The sequence below is a fragment of the Manis pentadactyla genome, chromosome 1 (genome assembly GCF_030020395.1).
Source record: "Manis pentadactyla isolate mManPen7 chromosome 1, mManPen7.hap1, whole genome shotgun sequence".
Lineage (NCBI taxonomy): Eukaryota > Metazoa > Chordata > Mammalia > Pholidota > Manidae > Manis > Manis pentadactyla.
In genome coordinates this window covers 176,821,732-176,849,277 of record NC_080019.1, presented here as the reverse complement: position 1 = coordinate 176,849,277, position 27,546 = coordinate 176,821,732, and the positions used below count along the sequence as shown (strand labels likewise).

General features: G+C 41.1%; 2 protein-coding genes across 12 annotated transcripts in view; both read left to right on the top strand.

The window, feature by feature from the left end:
* Positions 1-10,681, top strand: part of GOLGB1 (golgin B1) — a 104,466-nt gene extending 93,785 nt beyond the window's left edge. For 9 of the 11 annotated variants that reach the window (XM_036883363.2, XM_036883366.2, XM_036883365.2 and 6 more), the window contains 5 exons: positions 5,893-6,036; positions 6,849-6,946; positions 7,386-7,520; positions 8,932-9,037; positions 9,322-10,681. In XM_036883363.2, coding sequence (XP_036739258.2) covers positions 5,893-6,036; positions 6,849-6,946; positions 7,386-7,520; positions 8,932-9,037; positions 9,322-9,456 — 618 coding nt within the window. In that variant the 3' untranslated portion in view covers positions 9,457-10,681. Of the gene's footprint in view, positions 1-5,892; positions 6,037-6,848; positions 6,947-7,385; positions 7,521-8,931; positions 9,095-9,321 lie in introns of those variants that run through there. The other 2 variants (XM_036883364.2, XR_005024428.2) reach the window with 2 other exon arrangements.
* A 1,866-nt stretch (positions 10,682-12,547) lies between these two features.
* The window catches only part of HCLS1 (hematopoietic cell-specific Lyn substrate 1), a 33,955-nt gene continuing 18,956 nt past the window's right edge, over positions 12,548-27,546 (top strand). The window contains exons 1-3 of the mRNA XM_036883371.2: positions 12,548-12,681; positions 15,095-15,178; positions 16,155-16,228. Coding sequence (XP_036739266.2) covers positions 15,095-15,178; positions 16,155-16,228 — 158 coding nt within the window. The 5' untranslated portion in view covers positions 12,548-12,681. The remainder of the gene's footprint in view (positions 12,682-15,094; positions 15,179-16,154; positions 16,229-27,546) is intronic.

Below are 27,546 nucleotides of genomic sequence, written 5' to 3'. Positions count from 1 at the left end.
ATATTAGCAAACCGATTTCAAAAATACATCAAAAGGATCATACAGCATAACCAAGTGGAATTCATCACAGGGATGCAAGGATGGTACAACATTCGAAAACCCATCAACATCATCCACTACGTAAGCAAAAAGAAAGACAAAAACCACATGATCATCTCCATAGATGCTGAAAAAGCATTTGACAAAATTCAATATCCATTCATGATAAAAACTCTCAGCAAAATGGGTATACAGGACAAATACCTCAACGTAATAAAGGCCATATATGATAAGCCCACAGCCAACATCATACTGAACGGCAAGAAGCTGAAAGCTTTTCCTCTGAGATTGAGAACAAGACAGGGATGCCCACTGTCCCCACTGTTATTTAACGTAGTACTGGAGGTCCTAGCCACGGCAATTACACAAAACAAAGAAATACAACCAATCCAAATTGGTAAAGAAGAAGTTAAACTGTCACTATTTGCAGATGACATGATATTGTACATAAAAAACCCTGAAGACTCCAGTCCAAAACTACTAGAACTAATACCAGAATTCAGCAAATTTGCAGGATACAAAATTAATACACAGAAATCTGTGGCTTTCCTATACACTAACAATGAACTAATAGAAAGAGAAATCAGGAAAACAATTCCATTCACAATTGCATCAAAAAGAAAAAAATACCTAGGAATACACCTAACCAAGGAAGTGAAAGACCTGTACCCTGAAAACCATGACACTCTTGAGAGAAATTAAAGAGGACACTAGCAAATGGAAACTCATCCCATGCTCTTGGCTAGGAAGAATTAATGTCGTCAAAATGGCCATCCTGTCCAAAGCAATATACAGATTCGATGCAATCCCTATCAAATTACCAACAACATTCTTCAATGAACTGGAACAAATAATTCAAAAATTCATATGGAAACCCCAAAGACCCTGAATAGCCAAAGCAATCCTGAGAAGGAAGAATAAAGTGGGGGGGATCTTGCTCCCCAACTTCAAGCTCTACTACAAAGCCATAGTAATCAAGACAATTTGGTACTGGCACCAGAACAGAGCCACAGACCAGTGGAACAGAATAGAGACTCCAGACATTAACCCAAACATATGGTCAATTAATATACGATAAAGGAGACATGGACATACAATGGGGAAACGACAGTCTCTTCAACAGATGGTGCTGGCAAAACTGGATAGCTACATGTAAGAGAATGAAACTGGACCAGTGTCTAACCCCATGCACAAAAGTAAATTCGAAATGGATCAAAGACAGTGTAAGTCATGAAACCATAAAACTCTTAGAAAAAAACATAGGCAAAAATCTCTTGGACATAAAGATGAGCGACATCTTCATGAACATATCTCCCCGGGCAAGGGAAACAAAAGCAAAAATGAACAAGTGAGACTATATCAAGGTGAAAAGCTTCTGTACAGCAAAGGAAACCATCAATAGAACAAAAAGGTACCCTACAGTAAGGGAGAATATATTCATATATGACAGATCTGATAAACGGGTGACATCCAAAATATATAAACAGCTCATGCACCTCAACAAACAAAAAGCAGTCCAATTAAAAAATGGGCAGAGGAGCTGAACAGACAGTTCTCCAGAGAAGAAATTCAGATGGCCAATAGACACATGGAAAGATGCCCCACATCGCTAGTCATCAGAGAACTGCAAATTAAAAACCACAATGAGATATCACCTCACACCAATAAGGATCGACACCATCCAAAAGACAAAACAACAACAAAAGTTGGCAAGGTTGTGGAGAAAGGGGAACCCTCCTACACTGCTGTTGGGAATGTAAATTAGTTCAACCATTGTGGAAAGCAGTATGGCGGTTCCTCAAAAAGCTCAAAATAGACATACCATTTGACCCAGGAATTCCACTTCTAGGAATTTACCCTAAGAATGCTGCAGCCCAGTTTGGAAAAGACAGATGCACCCCTATGTTTATTACAGCACTGTTTACAGTGGCCAAGAAGTGGAAGCAACCTAAGTGTCCATCAGTAGATGAATGGATAAAGAAGATGTGGTACATATACACAATGGAATATTATTCAGCCATAAGAAGAAAACAAATCCTACCATTTGCAAGAACAGGGATGGAGCTAGAGGGTATTATGCTCAGTGAAATAAGCCAGAGGGAGAAAGACAAGTATCAAATAATTTCATTCATCTGTGGAGTATAAGAACAAAGAAAAACTGAAGGAACAAAACAGCAGTAGAATCGCAGAACCCAAGAATGGACTAACAGTTACCGAAGGTAAAGGGACTGGGGAGGATGGGTGGTAAGGGAGGGATAAGTGGAGGGGGGAGAAAGGGGGCATTACGATTGGTATGTATAATATGGGGGGCATGGGGAGGGCTGTGCAACACAGTAAAGACAAGTAGTGATTCTACAGCATTTTACTACGCTGATGGACAGTGACTATAATGGGGTGTGTGTGGGGACCTTCGTGAAGGGGGGAGCCTAGTAAACATAATGTTCTTCATGTAATTGTAGATTAAGGATAATAAAATTAAAAAAAAACAGGGACATTTTCAAGATTTCCAAAAAAAATAAAATAGGTTTGTTTATCCAAATGAATTGGTAAATTTGCAGACCCTTTGTTGGGGGAATTGTTTGGAGTTTTCAGTGGGGGTTCCAGAGCAGCTCCTACCCAGTTCCTCTTCTAGCCAGTCAGTTGTTTCCAGAGAGTTCTGCCCTTCACGGCTCTGTAACACCTCTTTTTTCTGTAAACTAGATCCCATCTCAACCTTGTTATGTTTGTTCTCCTGAACATTGATCTGTGAATCACTCTGAGCATTTATCTTTTTTCTCGGATACAATTCAGAGCTGTTAGATAATGAGGTCATTTTAGTGGATTGCAACTAAAAGTTTTTAACGTAAATGTTTTATTGAAGTAAAACATATAGAAAAGTACACAGATCATAAATACAGCATGACATGATATATTTCACAAAGTGAAGACACCTGTATAATACCCAGATGAAGAATCAAGACATACCAGAACCCCAAAAGTGCCTGTGTCATCTTCTAGTTACTAAGACTCCCGTAGTACTACTTATAAATGTAATCATATCTTGTGTTCTTCTTTTACTTCATGAGATTCATCCATATTGTATATAGTGTGATTTTCCCTTTCTCGTGCTATATAGTGTTGCATTGTAGAAATGTACCATAATTTCTCTATTCTGTTAGAGGACTTTTAGGTTGTTCTAGTTTGAGGCTATTACAAATAGTGCAAATAGTGTTTTTTACAAAACAAAATAAAATAGATTGGAAATATGTATATATTATGTAATATAAACAAAGTGTTTATCTTGTTTTGAGAACCAGTTTCAGTTACATATATTTGTGTACTGGTTCTGGTCATAAAGTTATGTTTTCTTTTAACAACTTTATTGAGATATTCTTCACATACTGCTTAAAGTATGAGAAACACTGCTTTAGGTCACTGTCATTGTAGGTGAGAGAGACCCCTTCCTTTAGAAGTTAGCAGTAAGCAGGCATTTCTACCCCTAGTGCCATTCATTCCTTCAGTTCTTGAGCAAATAGCTATTACTTGTCTTCTATGAGTCTGGCCATATGCTAGATATTGAGGATATACAATGGCCGCCCTTGTAGTCCAGTGAGCTTAGAGCATCTCTCAGAGTGGGTCCCAAGGACTAGGGGAATTGCTTCTTGGGCCCTAAAATGGGATTGTAGTAGATAGGCTGACAGCACAAAGTGACTCCTCTCCAAGCCACTGCCCTAATTCTTTCTGTCAGACTTTATATATGTGTCTACCAGTGTCACTGGATGTTTTATGTAATGCAAACTTAAAAACATTATTGGTATAATATAGTCTAGATTATTCCCTCCTATTCTGTTTTACAACTATACAGATGGTGAGATGCAGTAATTCATGAGCTAGGACAAGGTCAGTAGACTTTTCCTTAAAAGCCCGAAAGTAAATATTTTAGGTTTGTAGGCCACGGCATCTCTGTCACAGCTCTGCAGCTCTGCAGTTGTAGCGCTAAAGCAGCCATAGACAATACGTAAACAAATGGAGTGGCTGTCTTCCAACTGAATTGTATTTACAGAAAAAGGCAGTAGGCCCTGGACCGTAGTTTTGCCACCCCTAACCTCTACAGGGATGTGTGTGTCTTCCCTGGACAGCAGCACTAACCTTATAAAAGGTGGTTTGTATGCACATAGCTAATAAGCAATTACTTCTCCAGTTAAGGGGATTTTTCCTTCCAGTAGATACAGAGCTATCCTTTTTCTTCTACATCTACCTAGGAAAAAGTATTGGGTTTTTCATTACTGGGGTTCCTTTTGTATTTTGTTTTTGTGGGTTTTTTTTTTTTTCAGTATGGTTTGGGCTGTTTACCGTGGCCAGGAAGATTAACTTCCTTCTGTGTTTTAAAGGATCTTGTCACTCTCTATCTCAAACCCAGTGGTTGTCATTGTACCCAGCTACCTCTGCCTTCAAATTAGTATGGCTTCTCTAGCATTTATATCCTTTCCCTTTACTTGGTACTTCTACCCCCCCCCAGAAAAACCCATAATCTACTTAACTTCCCGTGATGAACTTTCCGGTGGGACACCATCAGGTAGTGGATACTTTTGAGTCCTGGTCTGCCCTTTAGCCCCAGGACATTGGGTAAGTCCCTGCTCACCTCTTGCTGTCTTCAGAAATCCTACCTTTACCTCCCTCAAGTAAGAAAATACTTTTGAAAGTGCTTTGAAACTTGCAATTGCTCTTCAGAGGTAAGGGTATTTGTTTTGTTTTCATTCTGGCTGTACAGATTTTTTTGTTGTACCACATAGATTTCTTATTCTACTTTTCTGTATGCATCAAATGTCCTTCCCAGTTAGAGTATCTCTAGAAAACAGTTCATCTTCTCTGAACATTGATTCAACTTTTTACATAAATATTAACCCAAAATACTTCAAGAATATCAGGAAAAGATTGAATGTGCAGCCCAGGTACACCAGTTTTCCTTCATTTAATGTACATAGCCCTACTGTAGATACTTCAGAGACATCCCGTAGTTGGTAATGTATCTGGATGTTAGTCATACCTAAAACTTGAAACTCACCTGTGTGTAAGAGTGGAATTAAAATTATAGTTGCAGGAGACTGAATTCAAATCACTGGGTAGAAACAAAGTGGGCAAATTTTTCATTCAGTATAAAAAATACTTTCTGCTTCTGACATGGTAAAAAATGGTTGGGGCTGCTTTGTCAGGTACTTAGCACTCCCGACACTGGACATGTACAAGGGAAGACTGAGTAAAAGTACCTGTTGCTCATGTAGAAGAGGAGGGGCCTGTTTTGAGTGCCTGTAATGTTCCCACCTGGGAGGGTCTGTGCTCCCACCATAGTTTCTTACATGTACACAGATATATTAGGATTTCTTCTGTTTTTCCCTCCTACCACATATTATAATTTCTTATTCTGCTTTCTTGGTAATTATAATTCTCTATGGCATTGAAGAATCTGTCCAATAACATTACTGTGTGAATTTTCAGGTGACAGCTCTCCTTCCAGTCATCCAGCCATACTGAATCCTGAAGATTATAGTCATTTGTTAGTAATATTGACTTGGACCCAAGCTTTTGCCTTTCTCCTCTTAGGTATCTGGGTAGCCTCTCCTATTAAATTGTGGGTTTCTGCTTCCTGGCTTTTGAGTCGATATTCTAGGCACCATAAATAAAGCTTCCTTCTAGTCCCCCAGAATTGTTATCCTTTCTCAGTTGAAAAATTCCAAGTTCTCTCACTGAAGAAACACACCATGCTATTGTTACTATTACTGAAACAAGGGTCTTGCATAAAGAAACAGTCCACCTAAGCGCTGCTGGCAGTGATACAGGCCTTTGGGATGGTGCTAATCCTTGCCTCCATTTCAGTTCTCCCAGCTTTTAGAAGAGAAAAATACCCTTTCAGTTCAGCTCTCTGATACCAGTCAGAGTCTTCGTGAGAACCAGCAACACTACAGTGACCTTTTTAATCACTGTGCAGTCTTGGAGAAGCAGGTTCAAGAGCTGCAAGCGGTGAGTAGAAGGAAGGTGAGAGGCTGGGAAAAGTGTTATGAAATTGAGGGCAAGTAAGAGCATAAAGAGCAGCACCAAAGAGGCTAATTCTCAACTAAGCAGGCTCAAAGAGGCTAATGTGCTCAAGCTGAAGATTAACTAGGTGTGACGGAAGAAAGAGAAGAGGAGAGTGTTAGTGGAGATGGGAATAGGGTCTGGAAAAAATTAAAGAGTGAAGGGACTAGAAGGAAAAAGATGACTGACATGGTGGGAGAGAAATCGAAAAGTGAGTGAGAACCAGTTTTGACTGAGGCTTTTGGAACTCTAAAGCTAAGAAAGTTTTTATTTTGCTTCAAGAAATAAGAAAGCCATGGAAAAATTTGGACCTGAGAAACAAAATAGGCCGAGCTGTTGCCGGCCGTGGAGAAGAATGCGCTGTTGAAGCTGGGAGACTGAGCATTAGTGTGGAGGTGATGGGACGTGGAAGGAGGAGGAGGGGACCGGGAGGAGCTGTTGAATGGGGGAAGGATCAGAACCTCCATGAGCCTCCATGATCTAGAGGAAGGCAGACTTGGGCAGCAAGCCTCTAAATTCCCAAGAGGAAAGATTCAAGAATGAGACTCTGGGAGAAAATGTAATTAAGAGTTTATGTAGGAGATTAATCTTTTAGAACAGATCCTCACTTCTAATTGGGCACTTGAAAAGGATGCTAAGGGGAGGTACTCCTCGCTAAGATTTCTCATTCTTTGCAACATCAAGCGAGTTTTCATTTTGCCCAAGTGTAGTTTCTTAAGTGCTTTCATCACTGAATTCTAAACTCATTCTTTTTCTAGGGGCCAGCAAACATAGATGTTGCTCCAGGAGCTCCCCAGGAAAAGAGTGGAATGCTCAGGAAGAGTGATCCTGGAGAACTGAGGGAGCCACAGCTAAGGTGGGGAGCAGGTCGTGACCCCGGAGCACACACTGAGGGTACAGAAATGAGGCCGTCATCTAGGTTGCACTGGAGTCCACTGCGTGGATTTAACATCTTTTTATCTCATTGGCATCACAGAATTGATGTCAGGATGAAATAGGAATAATTACAATAAGTTGCATGGGAAGAGTTTGTAAAGCAGAAACAGTAATACCACACATACCACTAATCCTGTGGCATTCAAATGAAAGATATTCAGTCAATCCCTTAAATATCTTAAGGGATTTTCTGCACCTTTATTTAATCTCTCTATAGCTATACTTTAAAAATACTCTTTAGGTTTATGTAAGCTTCTATAAATTTACCTGCTTTATAACCTTATAAAGAGTTTGAATCCCTTGGATTAACAACTTGTTCTGCATCTAGTGATGCTATTTGTTTTTCTTTTATCCGGAAGCTTTTCTGAAGCCCAGCAGCAGCTGTGCAACACTAAACAGGAGGTGAATGAATTGAGGAAGCGACTGGAGGAAGAGCGAGACCAAAGAGTGGCTGCTGAGACTGCCCTCTCCGTGGCCGAGGAGCAGATCAGGCGGTAAAGGGCTGAGGGAGACACAGCCTCTATTCACTTCTGATCCCTTCAGATCATACTTGTATACATTTCAGTGGCCAGACTTGGGAATATTAGGATCTAATTCTCACCTGGAGATGGGTGCTACAGTGAGTTTGGGGTCAAGATAAGCCTCGCTAATCCACATTCAGCCCCTCCACAGCATCCTGTTTGGCCCTGTTGCAGAGTGGAAACATGAGGTGGCTAATCAAGTGCTGCCCACCTGGGCCCCGTACTGCTGTTATCATGTTAGAACTTCACGTGCACTCTATAGTGCATATGGAACTCAAAGGGCTTGCAATTTAAAAGCAGTCAATACTGTCTGGCTCATCAATATGTATAAACATCTCATCCTTCCTCAGCCTAGCCTACACAAGTTGAAAGACAGACTTACATAGTACCAGACCATACTGCCCCTGAAAAGTTTATCATATGGAGGAACAGACACAGGAGTACTGTGCAGTCAAGCCTGGGTCTCAGGAAAACAGGCAGGATGGAGCTAGGCTGTGCATGTTCAGTTTTTCTTTTCAGACTCACAGATCAGGTTAAAGTCTTCCTTCTCTCCTGGAGAACTGTGTGTAACCTGGAGAGGGAAACCAGGAACCCGAGTGGATATCCCTTTATATGGAGGGACCATCAGGAATAGAGTTTCACCCTCCCCACCACAATGAAACAGTGCATCCCTAGAGGCAAATGGTTCATCAGATGTACTATGTTACTTGCAGCCCCTTGGATATAGTTTTTGTTTTGGTTGAGAAACCATTGAGTGGATAAAGGCAGCTTCTTCAGTAACTGGAGAAGTTACTGTGTTAAATAAACAAATCAGCAAAAAAATGAAGCAGAAAGCAGTAGAGGCTGCTAGTATTTTAAGAACTAAAATGGTATAATTCTAAGAACCCTACAAGTTTTCCTTGGTTACTTTTGCTTTTTAGCTTTTAATAAGTGGAAAAAAAATTTAGTGAGTTTCTCTGAATCAGGTGTGGTGTAGTGGAAAAAAAAAAGATGAGTTTTAGGGACAAACCTGGATTTTGAATTCTGGCTCTACCTGTTACTTTCCCTACCACCTCAGGCAAGTAATTTTACATAACTCTTTGAGCCTTACATTGAAGATAACACCAACCTCAAACCTGAGAATTCAGTTTATATAAAGCATCTGATATCTTGTAGGCAGTCAATTCCTGGTAGTTACTAGGAACCACCTTTTATTGCTGCTGAAAGAAACCTGTCTGTCCATACACTGCTTGTATGGGAGCAGGGTCTGTGAAAGGAGTGTCGCTGCAAGTCACTTGTGCTACATCACGTGATGAGGTGACTAGGAGGAATTCACCTGATCGGCCTCTCACCCTGTGAACCAATGAACCAATGCCGTGCCCTTTTTTTTTTCTTCTCAATACAGGTTGGAGCACAGTGAATGGGACTCCTCCCGGTCTCCTCTCATTGGCTCCTGTGGCACCCAGGAGCAGGCACTGTTAATAGATCTCACGAGCAGCAGCTGTCGAAGGGTACGCAGGGACACAGGATAAGAGAGGGCACTCTGCCGTCAGGCAGGCCTGGCTGCGGTGAGGACAAGGGATTGAGGAGAAGGAAAGTGGAAGTCTGGGCCCTGAGAGGCTGAGGGGTCTAAGACCCTAAAGGGATGGAGGGTTGGAAGAACTTAGTGGAATTTGCCAGTATGTTGACCCCATAGGAGCTTTTTCTCAGGAGACCTCTTTTCTGCAGTGGTTGGAGGGGAAAGGGACATATTCCTATACAGTGACACTCTCTGACTTTGAGTTTCTCCTTTCAGACCCGGAGCATTGCTGGCTGGAAGCGGGTCGCGCGCTCGCTCTGTCATTCGCGGACCCGCGTGCCCCTGCTCGCACTTGTCTACTTCCTCATAGTTCATGTCCTCCTCTTTCTGTGTTTCACAGGCCATCTGTAAACTTAGTTCTCACCTTTGGACCACTTCCCTCAGAACTAGGAATCACCCTCACCTCTAACATGAAAACCATCAATTCCAGTGGGACAGCCTACCCCCTGACAGGTCCTCTCTCCAACTCCACAGAAAGTGCCTGCAAAAACAGAGGTGGGCATGAGCACAGGGTAGAGCTGCAGGGACCAGCATGTCTTTTTCCTTCTGCTGTGCAGGGCCTGAACACTTCTGCATCATCTGAGTAGGCACCATGGCTCGTGGTTGAGTCCAGTATTTATTCAGGTTTGGCAGGGCCCTGATCTTCTGTGGGCTGTAAATGGTTCCAATAAGCTGAATAATCTGAAGTCCAGTATCATTTTGATTGATAGTTTCTTTGCCTTGTTTATTTTTTCTTGCATCAGAAGGAAGGTGGATCTGCCGGAAACAAAGTCCTGGGGAACAGTCTCTCACAGGATAGCTGATCAGGTCTCTCACAGAATAGGGTGGGAGCTGAAGAACTCCCAAGGGGTTTTAGCTTTGGGTCACAGGAGGACAGCATCTCCTTCCTTGGCTGCTCAGACGTAATTGGAGTGAGGTTTGTGGGCCTGGACTGTGAGGATAGGTTGCCATTGCTGTGCCCTCGATCACGTGTACACTAAGGCTTTGAGTGGCCCATGCCTGTCCGTTCACTTGAAAGAAAGAACTGACTATGGATAGCGGATTCAGATTCTTGTCATTCCTGCATTATCTGGATATACCTTGAATGTGGACCCTACGACAGACAGTACACCAGGAGCCAGTGCTAGGGGAGGCCCTGACTCCCAGCTGGGGAGATGTGACTGGTCTAACGCTCACTCCTAGCTTCTTGATGCATCGAGCTACTTAGCTATTGATGACAGTCGCTCCAGTTTCTCAGCCCCATAATCATCTGCCTTCTGTGGTAACAGAGCTGAGAAAAATGGAAGAAGACTATAGAGAAGGCAGAATATCTAAATTTAAGCCTGAGAAAAATAGCCAGAGTTGACCTCTGTCTGTGCCTGCTCCCCACCCCCCTCCTGACCCGCACTCTTTGGTTATGTTCTCAGTGTGCACATGATGCAGTTCCTGCGCTCTCACCACCCTCAGAGGAGAGAAAACAGGTGGACTGACTGAACTGCTCTAATCCTTTGTTCTGTGGTGACCAAATCTTGGTCACAGCAATCCAGGAACTTCCCTGAACAACTGTAAATTAATAAAATTATTTTCAGAATGAAAATTGTGGTAATGTTTGCATATGGATGAATGTATGTAAACGCTGGTGCTTATGTACATGTGTTTGTTTGCTGCGGGGAGGAGGGTAAATAGAGGAAGTTGGGATGGGTGGATTCAAGAGTAATAAGCTCTACATATTCAGGCTTCCTTCTCACTGGCCAACATCAGTAATAGCTAAACCCCAAGGTGATGAAGTGGAGAGAGGAAGTTTCAGCCTAATACTGAAACAAACAAGCTGGACCTTAGGGCATGAGATTTACGCAGGTTCATGCCCGAGGCTGGGAAAACTCTTACCTGCTGCATAGTGAAAACAGAAGGTCCCTAGCATCCCTTTGGGTGGGAGTGGGGAAGGGAAGTCTAATAGGATATAGGAGGATGAGCATTGTTATATTTTTATACTAAGTTGTTGCTTGGGAAAAGCTTAACTCTGTTAAGGTATAATACATGAATCGAACCAAGTTCTTGGTTTCAAAGCCCATGCTCTTTCTGTGTGCTACCCCTCACTGCCTCTCATTAGGAATGAATTTGGGACATTTGCTGAGGAAAGACTGAGTTTCTTCATGTCATCTCTGATTGAATTCTATGGTTTCTCTAAAGACCTTCCTGGGTGTGTCAAAATATCTGGTCTGATCATTCCTATTTTTAACAATTACATTCCAAATGATAGAAAAAATTATTTTCCTTTCCTAAAAATTTTCCCTTTCTTAAAACAACTTCAGTGATGCCATAATAAATAGGTCATGAAGTAGGGGAGATCAGTAAATAAAACTCCCCCCAGGCATAGAATCCTTAGATTTGGAAGGGATTGAATGAAGCCTTACTATTTCTAATGCAGAAATGCCTTCTACATCTTGGACCAATGTCATCCAATCTCAGCTTCAATCCATTGGGGAGTTCAACAACTGAGCAAATCAGGTCAGAACTCCAGCTCAATCACGATTAGGAGAGCCTAGGTCAGATACCGTAACAAATGGCCCCAAATTCTCAGTGGCTAAACAAAGGATTATTTTTTAGTCAAAGACTCCAAGTATCACAATGGCTGGCATTCTACTCGTGTTGTCCTCAGTTGGGGACACTTGCACTCAGTGACCCAGGCACCAGAGGAGCCACTCAAGGATTGCAGGTGGCCTTGGTAGGCAGTGGGCGAGAGCATGGCAAAGCTCGCCCTGGTCGTACAGTCTGCACCCCAAAGGGATGTGTTTCATTTTGCATATTTCACTGGCTAAAGCAAGTCACCTGAGCAAGTCTGGCTTCAATAGAGTAGGGAAGGACAGCAAATCTGAAGAAGAATAGAGAACACAGCGAGCTGCCTTGCTCTGGTGCCACCTAGTTTGCTCAGACTTCTTCCTACTGACGAAACGAATCTTTGTGCTGGTTAGCCCAGCCTCCTCACTGTCCCCTAAACACTCTCCGCACCTTTCTTCATCCATGCCTGGCCTTTCCCCTGTAACTTCTCCTTTCCATTTAGTTGATCAATGTTTTTTTGAATATCTAGTACATATAAATCCCAGTTTCAAATGCTGTGGATAATGAAGAAGGGAGTTTCTTTTTAAATCTACCCTTCAAAATCCACATAAAAAATTTTCCTTTCAAGCCTTTATTGATTACTTCAGCCCATGCCAAATTCTCTGAATCCCTTTACTGTATCAGATGCAACTGCCTACCTATTTAGGACACAAATGCTGTTCTACAGCATTCTTTGATGTGTTTTCTGTTGAATGTTTTGCTTGCCTGACCAGATAAGAGCAGCATTCCCATGACTCTCAAAGCCTTACAAAAGACTAGCACAGAAGCATTTAATCTTTTTTCTACGTGCCTAAGCAGAAGGAACTGACTCAAACTTCAGGAAGTAGCTGTGAGGACAGGCTGTCAGGAAATGACAGAAAACCTGAATACGGAACTGAAGCAGCAGCTCAAGACTTTCTGGCTCTGAAGTGGCAGCCCAGAGAGGGAGCTGGTGTTGACGGGAAGAGCTGGAAGCTTAGAGCAGACGCACTCTTGGAGGTGGGTACCCGGAGCAGTGGGAAAGGTGGGAAGCACAGGGGAAGAGGTGAAATAAGAGGAAGCTACCCGGCCCTCAGTCCTCTGTGAGATGAAGTCACTGCGAGTGAGCTTTTAACCTTTTATGGCCGGAAGGCCTGGGTATGAGTGGTAGTAGGTAATGAGCATCTGAGGGTGGAAACAAATGGGGGCTGGAGCCCAGGGAATGAGATTCAGCAACCTTCAGGACTCCTGGTTTCTGCGGACCATCTACAAGCCCTCTCTAAGGCCTGTTGCTCCCAGGTACTGAGCTGGGAGGAGGACCACAGGAGATGAAGACAAAGTTTCTACCCTTGGAGAGCATAAGATCTAGCAGAGACGAAACCCACACAGATGTTGTAACAGATCAGAAAGTAGCTGCTGATGTACACCAGTGCTGAGAATCGAGCGCCAGTGGAGGCCAAATGAGCACATGATAGTTTGACTGGGGCTGGTTTCTGTGATTGTAGGCTTACAGAATCCTGGCCTGTCAGAAATAGAGGGGACTTAGTGGGTTCGTTAAGTTAGCCTCTTCATTTACTTTACATTGGGGAAGACTGAGTATCAGAGATGTTCAATGATTTACCAGATATTCAAGTTAATATTTGTAAATTGCCTAGCCTCGTTCTTGGCAAATAAGTACATACTCTCACTTCCCACAGGAGGCTTAGTAACAGAGATGGGTGATCTTCTGACCCCAAGTCCATGTACTTTACTGATGTGTGAGGCAGCCCCCCGATGAGGCCCTTGGTTGTGCCTGCCATCCTGGGCATCATGCCTCACCAACTTACTCTCTGGTCCCCCACCTCTAGATAGCACCTCTCACTTCCTATTTCTGTTCAGGAGCTCAAGGGTACTAAATTGTCTCTGTGTCGGAAATATCCCTTTGTTTCAAAAAAAAATGCACGAGGTTGTGAGGTTTACAGGAGAGTCAGACTGAGGCCTTGGAGGAACAGCAGGAAAGAGGACAGGATCATCATTACTGCCTTATTGCTCACAAATATTTCAGAAACTTCTCTTTTCCGGTTTTCATTGGGAAGTCCTTCTGTTGCAGAGCAGCCCAGGAGCTGGGACCATAGGTCTTGTCTGCCTGCCGCCACCACCCCGGCACCATCCATAACTGTTGCCTCACGGGAAGGCAGAGCTGAGATCAGCAGTGACTCATCCCACAGTTCAGCTGACTCAGTCAGTACTTCTCCAGTGTCCTCTTTGCATCTCTAACCAATCTACCCCCAAATTTCCCTTGGGCTGGTTCCAAGAGGTTCCTCAAAGAGGATGGAGAAGGATGTTTTTAAGTGGAAAGGAAAATCAGAGAGTCTGAGGGCCTGGGTGGAGACACTGCAGAGTCCTAGGAGTGGTAAGAGGGACTCCTTGAAGAGAGTGTGGAGCATGGGGAAAGACCCCAGGGGGTGAGAAGTCTGAGCAGGGGAGGATGGGCAGGGGAGTTGCCAGCTAGCAAGTGGTATGAGGGTCAAGAATTCTCAGTGGTCAGCAGAGCGGATGAGCACCGTCCATTGTTTGCTGTTCACACCAAGACCCAGGACCTACAGATGCAAAGCAACTGTGCAGCTCCTCCTCATGCCTGATTGGCAGGGCTGATGTAAACCCTGGGCATGCCTCAGTAGAATGACCGTTTAGCACTCCTTCAAACTAGTGTTCCCTGAATATTTCCTTATCATGTATTTAGTTAATATAAATCTAATAACTCTGAATGTTCAAAATAAGGGATTTATTACATGCTATTTTTTGAACCAGTTACCTACTTTAGAAATATAATTGAGGTAATTTTTTAAAGTTGAAGAATAAATTACTTATTCCCAGCAAATAATGCTTCCCCACGTGGTGTTCAGTGTAGGAATTTCAGCTGACTGCCTTACTGACCTCATGTACCTGTCAGTGGCTGGCTGGTCTTAGATTGTGGATGGACAGGACTTACACTGGGGTCCGGAAAAATTCTCAATAGAGTTACACAGATTGTAGAAAGAAGTGTAGATGTTCATCTTAACAGAAGCTGTCATATGTAGAAACCTGAGTGAAATGGTGCTATAATTCTAGGGTTTGATTACTGCTTCAAGCTACTGCCTTGCTGGCTTCTTGACACAAATGATCCCAGCAATTTTGACACCCAGGTTATGTAACATTACCCATGCCCATAATGACTTCTCTCCAGGCTCAGGTGTTCCCAGGCCATGCTAGTTTGTCTTAAATAAATCCCAATTCCCCATTCTCTGAGCAGAAGTGTTTTCTTAAAACTTGATCTGCTTTACCTCAGCTTCTATTTTCTTCCAAGAAAAAAATTGCAAGAAACATTGGGCTGCTATACATTGACTTTGGCATTCTTGTTTTTCCTCCTCTCCGTATTTCCCCCCTCATTATTCCTATCTTCTGTCACCCTCAGATGTGGAAATCTGTGGTAGGGCATGATGTATCTGTTTCCGTGGAGACCCAGGCTGATGACTGGGACACAGATCCTGATTTTGTGGTGAGTTTGGAAATAGCTTTGCTTGGACAGTGAGAGGTGGGAGAGGCATCCAGGCCACTCTAACGTTTGAGGAAGTTCAGAAAAGGACAGCCTGGGATTGAGATAGCCCTCATAGTGGAACGGACTGGGAAGACAGCTGGCTGTCATGAGTGGGGCATGCATGATTGCCGGCATTGAGGAAGGAGGTGGGTGCGGAAGACTTTGAACTTCTGTGATTGACAGGCTATGACAGGACATGCTGAAGGGGAAGAGCAGGTTAATGTGGGTCTCCTTTGGCCTGTGAGCCAGGACTTGGGCTGGAAGTGTGATTTGTGGGGATTCAGAAGTTGTAGAAAACCTAAAGGGGAAAGTGTGAGGGATTCAGAGTATGAAGGGGGGTTCAGAGCCCCCTAGTTTATTTTATTTTATTTTTTACCAATTTACATTCCCACCAACAGTGCACAAGGGCTCCCTTTTATCCACATTCTTGCCAACATTTATCTTTTTTTTTTTTAAATAGCCATTCTAACTAGTGTGAGGTGATATAACCTTGTGATTTCAATTTGCATTTCCCTGGTGATTAGTGATGTTGAGCACTTTTTAACATACCTGTTGGTCATTGGTATATCCTTTTTGGAGAAATATCTGTTCAGTTCTCTTGCTCATTTTTTATTTAGTTTTGTACTATAGAGTCATAGGAGTTCCCTATGTATTTTGGATAGTAACCTTTAATTGTATGTATATTTTTATTTGCAAATATTTTCTCCTATTCCATAGGTTGCCTTTTCATTTTGTTGATTGTTTGCTGTTCAGAGCTTTTGATCCCCAGTTTAATTTTAACATGGGCATCAGTGTGGGATAAACAGAGGAGTTTTAAGACCTTGACTGAAGGAGGCAGCAGATGCCAGGGACATGGGGGCATGTGTGTCAACTGTAGGGCCTCTCTCAGTGTCCATGCCTCTTGCCATCACTTACTGCTGAGTGCTGTCTTTTGCAGAATGACATCTCTGAGAAGGAGCAACGGTGGGGAGCTAAGACCATCGAGGGCTCTGGACACACAGGACATATCAAGTAGGTCTCCCAAGGACCAGGGGTGGGTAGGAAAGGGGTGTTGGAAGAGCCCAGGTAAGCTTGGAGACTCAAGGGGAAGGGGAAGGAGGAAGGAAAGAGAAGGTAGTCTATGTCTATGTGTCTTTGTTTTTGTATTTCTCGAATTTGTCCTTGTGTGTCCCTGTGTGCATCATGGTGTGTTTCTGTTTCATGTCTCTCCTTGGCCCCACGCCCATTATCTCTCTTTTATTTCTAACAACTGTGCTATTTCCCCAAGTTCTATAATAAAGGATTCAGAGAGGAAATGGCTCAAATGCTGAGGTTGTATCTCTCTATCCCCATTTATCCATCCATCTATCATCTATCTAGTCATGTACATAAATATAAATGTGTATCTAGAATGTAAGATGGACCAAAGAGGATTCAATAAAATGTCAAGGTAAAGAACTCAGAATAAATATTGTAAATGGAGGGCAATATCAGGCTCCCATACCTGGCCTGAACAACTTTTAAAATAAACATTTGTATTTGGCTACTCGACAGAAGTTGGAAGCTATGAACGTTAATATAAAAAAAAGTGACACTTGAAAAGTCTGTTGATTAAAACTGTGTTAGTAATGGTGTTCAGGGGTCTGAAAGATTATAGCTCAATATTTTTCCAGGAAAAAAGAAAAGCAAAACAAATAAAAAAACTGATATCATAAGTGAGAAGGAACTTGCATACATGTCTAAGGGTTTCTGTGAATGTTTTGTATGTTCATACTGAGACATTCGTTCTTTTCTTCCATGAATTATTCAGGATCATATAACCAGGGCTATCTGCTTTGGATAGTATCAGAATGTCAAATGTTACCAGCAAGGTAGGCACAATAAACAGTAAAATGAGGGCAAAAATAAAAGCAAAAATCAATAACTACATACAAATTGGCAAAATTAATAATTTTAAGCTCCATTTTAACTTTTTCCCACATACTCTAACAACAGTGTTTTCAACTTTTCTCCCCCTATAATCAAAAAGTGCCAGTGGATGACCGTATTGCACAAATAACACACTATGAAAACCAGGCATGTGTTCATACAATAATATTCAATATTATGTGTCATTGTTTAATCTGATATAAATAGTTTAAGTTAAGAAATTGTAATAAATACTATTTTTAAACAAACCAAGCAGTTCTGGAAGCAGTTGGAGAGAGAAAAAAAATGGAACAGGATCATGCACAAAATTTCTTGATGCTCCTTTGTAGGGTCATTGATCCAAAACAAGTAGGACCCTTTTCCTTTTCTGATTAAAGGCCACTCAGCCCTAGTGACCTGAGAACTGTTAAGATGAAGATAGAAACTCTCTTGGTACCTTTGCCCTCTCATTGCCTGTCTCGTGCATAGTATGAGTAGAACATTTGAAGGAAGACAAATTCCTGCCATGCTCTTTGGGAAAGAGCGTGAGTTTTGGTATCAGATAGATTTAAATTCAATTCACAGCTCTGCCACTCCTAGTGATGTGAATTTAGACATAAAACCTCTCTGAATCTCAGCTTATTTATTGTCAAAGGGGATATAATAACTGTCCTGCAGGTACATGGCTAGAATTCAATGGGCTAACATGTATCAATGTCCTAGGGCAGTACTTAGTACCTCTTAGCAGTTCAGTAATGTAATTTCTCTTTCCCGTTAATATAAATCAGTTTAATCAGCTTTTCTTCCCCCAAACCTATCATAAATGTGTAAACAGATGACAATCTTGCTTCTTCTAAAGTGCTATTTACCTGCACTGTTGAGTTATATACTTCAGTGTATATGTTATTCTGACTGGTGACCCCTGGAGTTGTAAAATGTGGTGACCTTGGATGTTTCCTTGTTAACCTAACTGGATCTATTTATCATAGAAGAAATGATGGAGACATTACACAAAACCCCGCTCCCTGCCCATTTACCCAGGCTAGTGTAAGAGCCTCATCTCTGCTAGTAACTAGCTGGGTGACCTTGGACATGTCACTTCCCTCTCTGATTATCAGTTTTCTCATCAGAATCAAAAAGACCTCTAGAGAAACTTCCGTTAGTAAGTCTCTAATATTCTGGGATTCTCCCTGGCTAGTGCAGGCTAAGCTGGTCTTTAGGGTCAGATGGGAATCGTTAAGGTACGTGGAAAGGAAGGGGCTGTTGAAGAGCAGAGCAGTAGCTGCAGAGCTAAGATGACTCAGAGCAGGACAGAAGGAAGTGATTGTGGTTCTCACTGATCTCCCTACCTCCCCCATCACCACAATCTTTCTTTTTTAGGTCTGTCTAAAATAAATTTAGTGTGGGGAGTGGTTTGGTAATTTGGTGAATAGCTCAGAAGATCCTTTCCATCCTTCATGTATTATACCTGGGTCAGGCAGCTCCAAGCCTAGTGTTTCCTAGAACTGCCTGTTTTTCGAGGGCTGTTGCCCTTTCCTCCATCTTCTCACCGTTCTTGCCCTCTCATGCTCACGGGCCTCTTTATAGTCAGTATATCCCAGGGAACCCCAGCTTCTTATCACTGTAGATTAATTTTGCCTGTGCTAGAATTTCATGTAAATGGAATAATATAGAATGTATTCTTTTGTGTCTTTCTTCTTTCACGCAGCATGCTTTGGAGATCTAACCATTTTATTGTCTGGTTATATCCCATTGTATGGATATACCATTCTTTGGTTTATCCAGTACCCTGTTGATGGACATTTGGGTTATTGACAATTTGGAGTTATTACAAACAAAGCTGTCATGAACATTTGGGTCCAAATCTTTTCATTGACATGTATTTTTATTTCTCTTGAGAAATATCTAGGAGTAGAATTGTTGAGTCATATAACAAGTATGTGTTTAACTTTTAAAGAAACTGCCAAACTGTTTTCTGAAAGGAATTTACTATTTCTCATTTCTACCAATAGGTAATGAGTTTCAGTTTCTCCACATCTTTATCTACACTTGGTACTGTCAGTATTTTTCATATAGCCACTCTTGTGGATATATGATGATTTTAATTTGTATTTTCCCAATGACTGATTTTATTGAGCATCTTTCATGTGCCATTCATGTATCTCCATATATCTTCATTTTCAAATGTCTGTTCAAATCTTTTTCCTTCTTTTAAAATAGATTGTTTACACTTTTATTGAGTTTTAGGAGTCCTTTATATGTTCTGGATGCAAATCTTTTGTGAGGTATGTGTTTTATAAATATTTTCTTCCATAGTGTAACTTACCTTTTCATTTGTATTACTGGTATCTTTTGAAGATCCGAAGATATGAATTCTGATGAAGCCTAATTTACCAAAATTTTTTATAGTCAGTACTCTATGTGTCTAAGAAATTTTTGCCTACCTCAATATTATGAAGTTTTTTTCTTTTAGGAGATTTATTATAATATATAAGTAAAAGCTGTATATATTTTGAAGTTGAAATAATGATTTGATTTCTTGAAACTTGTCCCAAATAATAAATGAACAAAAAAGTTATGGAATATTTTGTAGCTTTAAAAATTATGATTAAGAGCAATGATAAATATCAAAAATGTTATGAAAACATTAAAGTTTAAAGCAGAATATAAAATGGCATGTGATTATATAAAAGCCACAAGAGAAGACAGACTAAAAGGCAATAAACAAAATCAGGAATAATTTTTGTGTTGTTAGAGTGAACAGGAACTTTTTACCTTCAGTATTTGCCTTATTTCCTACTGTTCAGAAAATCTATTAACACTGATTATCATATTTAAGAGACTGAGTCCCAACCAAAAACCGAATGGCATGTGTTTCTGCAGTTTGAGATGTCAGAGCACGTTCCTGGAATACCTGCCCAAACAGCTACTCACAGATCTAAAGCCCAGTCCTCAAAGCAGTGAAGATTTTACCCTATAGTTTGTTCAAAATAATTTCTAGTTTCGACATTTACATTTAAGTCTATGATCTATTTCAAATTAGCCTTGTGTACAGTATGCGGCAAAGATTGAGGTTCATTTTTTTCCGTATGGATTTTTCATTATAAGACTATTCTTTCCCCATTGACTTACCTGGCATCTTTGACCATATACATGTGGATCTATTTCTAGATTATTTTATTGATCTGTATGTCTACCCTGAACCATACCATACTGTATTGATTATTGTAGCTTTATGATAAGTCATTAAATCAGGTAGCCCTCCAATTTTGCTCTCCTTTAAAATAAAAAAGAAACTTTTTACTATCCTATGACTTTATATTTCTACATATATTTTAGAATAAGCTAGTCAATTCCTACAGAAATGTCTGCTGGTGTTTCAATTGGCATTGCATTGAACCTATAGGTCATTTTGGAGAGAAGTGACATCTTAATGACCTTGAATTTTCTGATCCATAAACATGGGACATCTCTTCATTCAAGTCTTATTTAATTTTTTCAGAAACATTTTTTAGTGTTCAGGGCTTGCAAATATTTCATTAAATATATGATAAAATATTTCATGTTATTTTATGTGTTAAGTGGTATTTATTTATTTATTTTTATTTTGGTATCATTAATCTACAATTACATGAGCAACATTATGGTTACTAGACTCCCCCCATTATCAAGTCCACACCACATACCCCATTACAGTCACTGTCCATCAGCATAGTAAGATGCTATAGAATCACTACTTGGTTTCTCTGCGTTGCACAGCCTTCCCCATGCCCACCCCGTACATTATGTCTGCTAATCGTAATACCCCCTTTTCCCTTTATCCCTGCCTTCCCACCCATCCTCCCCAGTCCCTTTCCCTTTGGTAGCTGTTAGTCCATTCTTGGGTTCTGTGAGTCTCCTGCTGTTTTGTTCCTTCAGTTTTTTCTTTGTTCTTATACTGCACATAGGAATGAAATCATTTGATATTTGTCTTTTTCAGCCTGGCATATTTTACTAAGCATAATACCCTCTACCTCCATCCATGTTGTTACAAATGGTAGGACATGTTTCTTTTTACAGCTGAATAATATTCCATTGTGTATATGTACCACATCTTCTTTATTATCCATTCATCTACTGTTGGAAACTTAGGTTGCTTCCATTTCTTGGCTATTGTAAATTGGGCTGTGATAAACATAGGGGTGCATATGTCCTTTTCAAACTGGGCTGCTGCATTCTTAGGGTAAATTCCTAACAGTGGAATTCCTGGGTCAAATAATATTTCTATTTTGAGTTTTTTGAGGAACCTCCATATTGCTTTCCACAATGGTTGAATTAGTTTACATTCCCACCAGCAGTGTAGGAGGGTTCCCCTTTCTCCACATCCTCGTCAACACTTTTTGTTGTTTGTCTTTTGGATGGTAGCCATCCTGACTGGTGTCAGGTGGTATCCCATTGAGGTTTTAATTTGCATTTCTCTGATGATTAGCGATGTGGAGCATCTTTTCATGTGTCTGTTGGCCATCTGAATTTCTTCTTTGGAGAACTGTCTCTTCATATCCTCTGCCCACTTGTTAACTGGGTTATTTGCTTTTTGGGTATTGAGGCGTGTAAGTTCTCTATATATTTTGGATGTTAACACCTTGTCGGATATGTCTTTTACAAATATATTCTCCCATACTGTAGGATGCCTTTTTGTTTTGTTGATGATGTCCTTTGCTGTAAAAAAACTTTTTAGTTTGATGTAGTCCCATTTATTCATTTTTGCTTTTGTTTCCCTTTCTCGAGGAGATGAGTTCAGGAAGAGTTTCTTATGCTTATATTCAGGAGATGTTTGCCTATGTTGTCTTCTAAGGGTTTTATGGTTTCATGACTTACATTCAAGTCTTTAATCCATTTCGAGTTTATTTTTGTGTATGGGGTTAAACAATAATCTAGTTTCATTCTATTGCATGTAGCCGTCCAGTTTTTCCAACACCAGCTGTTGAAGAAACTGTCATTTCCCCATTGTAGGTCCATGGCTCCTTTATCATATATTAATTGGCCATATATGTTTGGGTTAATGTCTGGAGTCTCTATTCTGTTCCAGTGGTCTGTGGCTCTGTTCTTGTGCCAATACCAAATTCTCTTGATTACTGTGGCTTTGTAGTAGAGCTTGAAGTTGGGGAGTGAGATCCCCCCCACTTTATTCTTCCTTCTCAGGATTGCTTTGGCTATTCGGGGTCTTTTGTGGTTCCATATGAATTTTTGAACTATTTGTTCCAGTTCATTGAAGAATGCTATTGGTAATTTGATAGGGATTGCATCGAATCTGTATATTGCTTTGGGCAGGATGGCCGTTTTGATGATATTAATTCTTCCTAGCCAGGAGCATAGGATGAGTTTCCATTTGTTAGTGACCTCTTTAATTTCTCTTAAGAGTGTCTTGTAGTTTTCAGGGTATAGGTCTTTCACTTCCTTGGTTAGGTTTATTCCTAGGTATTTTATTCTTTTTGATGCAATTGTGAATGGAATTGTTTTCCTGATTTCTCTTTCTATTAGTTCATTTTTAGTGTATAGGAAAGCTACAGATTTCTGTGTGTTAATTTTGTATCCTGAAACTTTGCTGAATTCTGATACTAGTTCTAGTAGTTTTGCAGTGGAGTCTTTAGGGTTTTTTATGTACAATATCATGTCATCTGCAAATAGTGACAGTTTGACTTCTTCTTTACCAATCTGGATTCCTTGTATTTCTTTGTTTTGTCTGATTGCCATGGGTAGGACCTCCAGTACCATGATGAATAACAGTGGGGAGAGTGGGCATCCCTGTCTTTTTCCCGATCTCAGAGGAACAGTGAACCTCTCACTGTTCAGTATGATGTTGGCTGTGGGCTTATCATATATGGCCTTTATTATGTTGAGGTACTTGTTCTGTATACCCATTTTGCTGAGAGTTTTTATCATGAATGGATGTTGAATTTTGTCGAATGCTTTTTCAGCATCTATGGAGATGATCATGTGGTTTTTCTTTCTTTTTGCTTATGTAGTGGATGATGTTGATGGATTTTCGAATGTTGTACCATCCTTGCATCCCTGTGATGAATCCCGCTTGGTCATGGTGTATGATCCTCTTGATGTATTTTTGAATTCGGTTTACTAATATTTTGTTGAGTATTTTGCATCTACGTTCATCAGGGATATTGGTCTGTAGTTTTCTCTTTTGGTGGGTCTTTGCCTGGTTTTGGTATTAGAATGATGTTGGCTTCATAGAATGAGTTTGGGAGTATTCCCTCCTCTTCTATTTTTTGGAAAACTTTAAGTACAATGGGTATTATGTCTTCTCTGTATGTCTGATAAAATTACAAGGTAAATCCTTTTGGCCTGGAGGTTTTGTTCCTGGGTAGGTTTTTGATTACTGATTTAATTTCGTTGCTGGTAATTGGTCTGTTTTGATTTTCTGTTTCTTTCTGGGTCAGTCTTGGAAGGTTGTATTTTTCTAGGAAGTTGTCTATTTCTCCTAGGTTTTTCAGCTTGTTAGCATATGGGTTTTCATAGTATTCTCTAATAATTCTTTGTATTTCTGTGGGGTCTGTCATGATTTTTCCTTTCCTGTTTCTGATTCTGTTGATGTGTGTTGACTCTGTTTTTCTCTTAATAAGTCTGGCTAGAGGCTTATCTATTTTGTTTATTTTCTCGAAGAACCAGCTCTTGGTTTCATTGATTTTTGCTATTGTTTTATTCTTCTCAATTTTATTTATTTCGTCTGTGATCTTTATTATGTCCCTCCATCTGCTTACCTTAGGCCTCATTTGTTCTTCTTTTTCCAGTTTTGATAATTATGATGTTAGACTATTCATTTGGGTTTGTTCTTCCTTCTTTAAATATGCCTGGATTGCTATATACTTTCCTCTTAAGACTGCTTTTGCTGTGTCCCACAGAAGTTGGGGCTTTGTGTTGTTGTTGTCATTTGTTTCCATATATTGCTGGATCTCCATTTTAATTTGGTCATTGATCCATTGATTATTTAGAAGCATATTGTTAAGCCTCCATGTGTTTGTGAGCCTCTTTGCTTTCTTTGTACTATTTATTTCTAGTTTTATGCCTTTGTGGTCTGAAAAGTTGGTTGGTAGGATTTCAATCTTTTGTAATTTACTGAGGCTCTTTTTGTGTCCTAGTATGTGGTCTATTCTGGAGAATGTTCCATGTGCACTTGAGAAGAATGTGTATCCTGTTGCTTTTGGATGTAGAGTTCTGTAGATGTCTATTAGGTCCATCTGTTCTGGCGTGTTGTTCAGTGCCTCTGTGTCCTTACTTATTTTCTGTCTGGTGGACCTGTCCTTTGGAGTGAGTGGTGTGTTAAAGTCTCCCAAAATGAAGGCATTGCATTCTATTTCCTCCTTTAATTCTGTTAGTATTTGTTTCACATATATTGGTGCTCTTGTATTGGGTGCATATATGTTTATAATGGTTATATCCTCTTGTTGGACTGAGCCCTTTATCATTATGTAATGTCCTTCTTTATCTCTTGTTACTTTCTTTATTTTGAAGTCTATTTTGTCTGATACTAGTATTGCAACACCTGCTTTTTTCTCTCTGTTGTTTGCATGAAATATCTTTTTCCATCCCTTGACTTTTAATCTGTGCATGTCTTTGGGTTTGAGTTGAGTCTCTTGTAAGCAGCATATAGATGGTCTTGCTTTTTTATCCATTCTATTACTCTGTGTCTTTTGATTGGTGCATTCAGTCCATTTACATTTAGGGTGATTATTGAAAGATATGTACTTATTGCCATTGCAGGCTTTAGATTCATGGTTAACAAAGGTTCAAGGTTAGCTTGTTTACTACCTTACTGTCTAACTTAACTCACTTATTGAGCTATTATAAATAGAGTCTGATGATTATTTCTTTCCCTTCTTATTCCTCCTCCTCCATTCTTCATATGTTGGGTGTTTTGTTCTGTGCTCTTTTTAGGAGTGTTCCCATCTAGAGCAGTCCCTGTAGGGTGCCCTGTAGAGGTGGTTTGTGGGAGGCAAAGTCCCTCAATTTTTGCTTGTCTGGGAATTATTTAATCCCTCCTTCATATTTAAATGATAATCGTGCTGGATACAGTATCCTTGGTTCAAGGCCCTTCTGTTTCATTGCATTAAATATATCATGCCATTCTCCTCTGGTCTATAAGGTTTCTGTTGAGAAGTCTGATGATAGCCTGATGGGTTTTCCTGTGTAGGTGACCTTTTTTCTCTCTCTGGCTGCCTTAATACTCTGTCCTTGTCCTTGATCTTTGCCATTTTAATTATTATGTGTCTTGGTGTTTTCCTCTTTGGGTCCCATCTCTCAGGAGTTCTGTGTGCCTCCGTAGTCTGAGCAACTGTTTCCTCCCCCAGTTTGGGGAAGTTCTCAGCAATTATTTCTTCAAAGACACTTTCTATCCCTTTTTCTCTCTCTTCTTCTTCTGGTACCCCTATAATGTGGATATTGTTCCTTTTGGATTGGTCACACAGTTCTCTTAATATTGTTTCATTCCTGGAGATCCTTTTATCTCTCTCTGTGTCAACCTCTATGCATTGCTGTTCTCTGGTTTCTATTCCATCAATGGCCTCTTGCATCTTATCCATTCTGCTTATAAATCCTTCCAGAGTTTGTTTCACTTCTATAATCTCCCTCCGGATATCTGTAATCTCCCTCCGGACTTCATCCCTTAGCTCTTGCATATTTCTCTGTAGCTCTGTCAGCGTGTTTATGATTTTTAATTTGAATTCTTTTTCAGGGAGACTGGTTAGGTCTGTCTCTGCAGATCCTCTCTCTGGTGTTGTCTGAACTACCTTAGACTGGACTAAATTTTTTTGCCTTTTCATGGTGATAGCAGTGGCTGTAGGCAGGGTGTGGGTGTGTCAGCTGGGAGAAGAAAGTCCTTTCCTGCTTGCAGGATGCCTTGCCCTTCTCTGCTTCCTGTGTCGTTTACCCACACTCCTGGAGCAGCCACCGGGTTAGTCCCTTAAGCTGCTGTGGGCAGGGTCTCCGTCAGAGCAGTGCGGAGCCCTGCGGGGAGTGGGAGGCATGCCAGGTGTGGTCCTCCGTGATAGCAGCGCCCCTGCCGGGCAGCTGTGTGCCAACAGCAGCCTTTGGGTCTGGCCCAGGCAGCTGTGCATTGGGCTGGGATTCCGGTTGGCTGCTGGGAGCATGCCTGCTCCCTCTGGCTCTGCTGCAGGTGCATGCGGGGCTCTCCCGTGTGGGCCTCTACCGGGCTCCTCTGGCTCCACTGCTGCCAGTGCACGTGAGCTGCACCTGGGCTGTTTGGTTGCTGCCGCTGCGGGCTTGCACAAGCCTCTCCTAGTCCCCTCTGGTGCCATTGGCGCACGTGATCCGTTCCCGGTCCCTTCCAGTGCAGCTACCCCTGGTAGGTGCTGCCACTCTCCTGCTACTGGGCCGGTGTGTCAGGGTCTGTGCCAGTTGGAGGAATGACTGGCAGGCTTCTTAGTTCTGTGAGGGACTTCAGAGCTGTGCTGCCTCCCCGGGGTTTAGGGCGCCCAAGGTTCCCTGGGATTTCCAGTTGCTAGCTAAGTGTGCCGGGACGACTTCATCCAGCCATGGGGTCCCTGTCTCTTTAAGACTGGCAGAAAGCACTCGTTTTTCTTTTGTCTCAGGGGCACTCATTGTGGGGACCTTCCCACAGGTTTTGCTTTTCCATTTCTCTAATATCCAGCACCCGTGTACCTTGTGTCTGCGCTCCAGGTATGGATTTTGAGAGCTGGTTTTTTAGCAGTCCTGGGCTTTCACTCCCTCCCCATTCCAACTCCTTTCCTCCTGCCAGGTTCTGGGGTTGAGGAGTGTTCGCGTCCTGCCTGGCTGTGGCTTGTATCTTACCCCCTTCGTGTGATGTTGAGTTCTTACAGATGTAGATGTATCCTGGCTGTTGTACTGCATCCACTAGTGTCTCTTTTAGGAATAGTTGTATTTATTGTATTTTCATAAATATATATATTTTGGGGAGGAGATTTCCTCTGAACTACTCATGCTGCCATCTTCCTGTGATCCTCTTGGGTAGGTTTTTGATTACCAGTTCAATTTTGTTGCTGGTAGTAGGTCTGTTCAGATTTTCAGTTTCTTCCTTGGTCAGCTTTGGAAGGTTGTGTTTTTCTAGAAAGTTGTCCATTTCTTCTAGGTCATCCAGTTTGTTCATATATAATTTTTCATAGTATTCTCTAATAATTCTTTGTATTTCTGTGGTGTCCGTAGTGATTTTTTCTTTCTCATTTCTGATTCTGTTTATGTGAGTAGACTCTCTTTTTTTCTTGATATGTCTGGCTAGGGGTTTATCAATTTTGTTTATTTTCTCAAAGAACCAGCTCTTGCTTTCATTGATTCTTTCTATTGTTTTATTCTTCTTAATTTTATTTATTTCGGCTCTAATCTTTATTATGTCCCTCCATCTACTGACTTTGGGCCTCATATATTGTTCTTTTTCTAGTTTCATTAATTGGGAG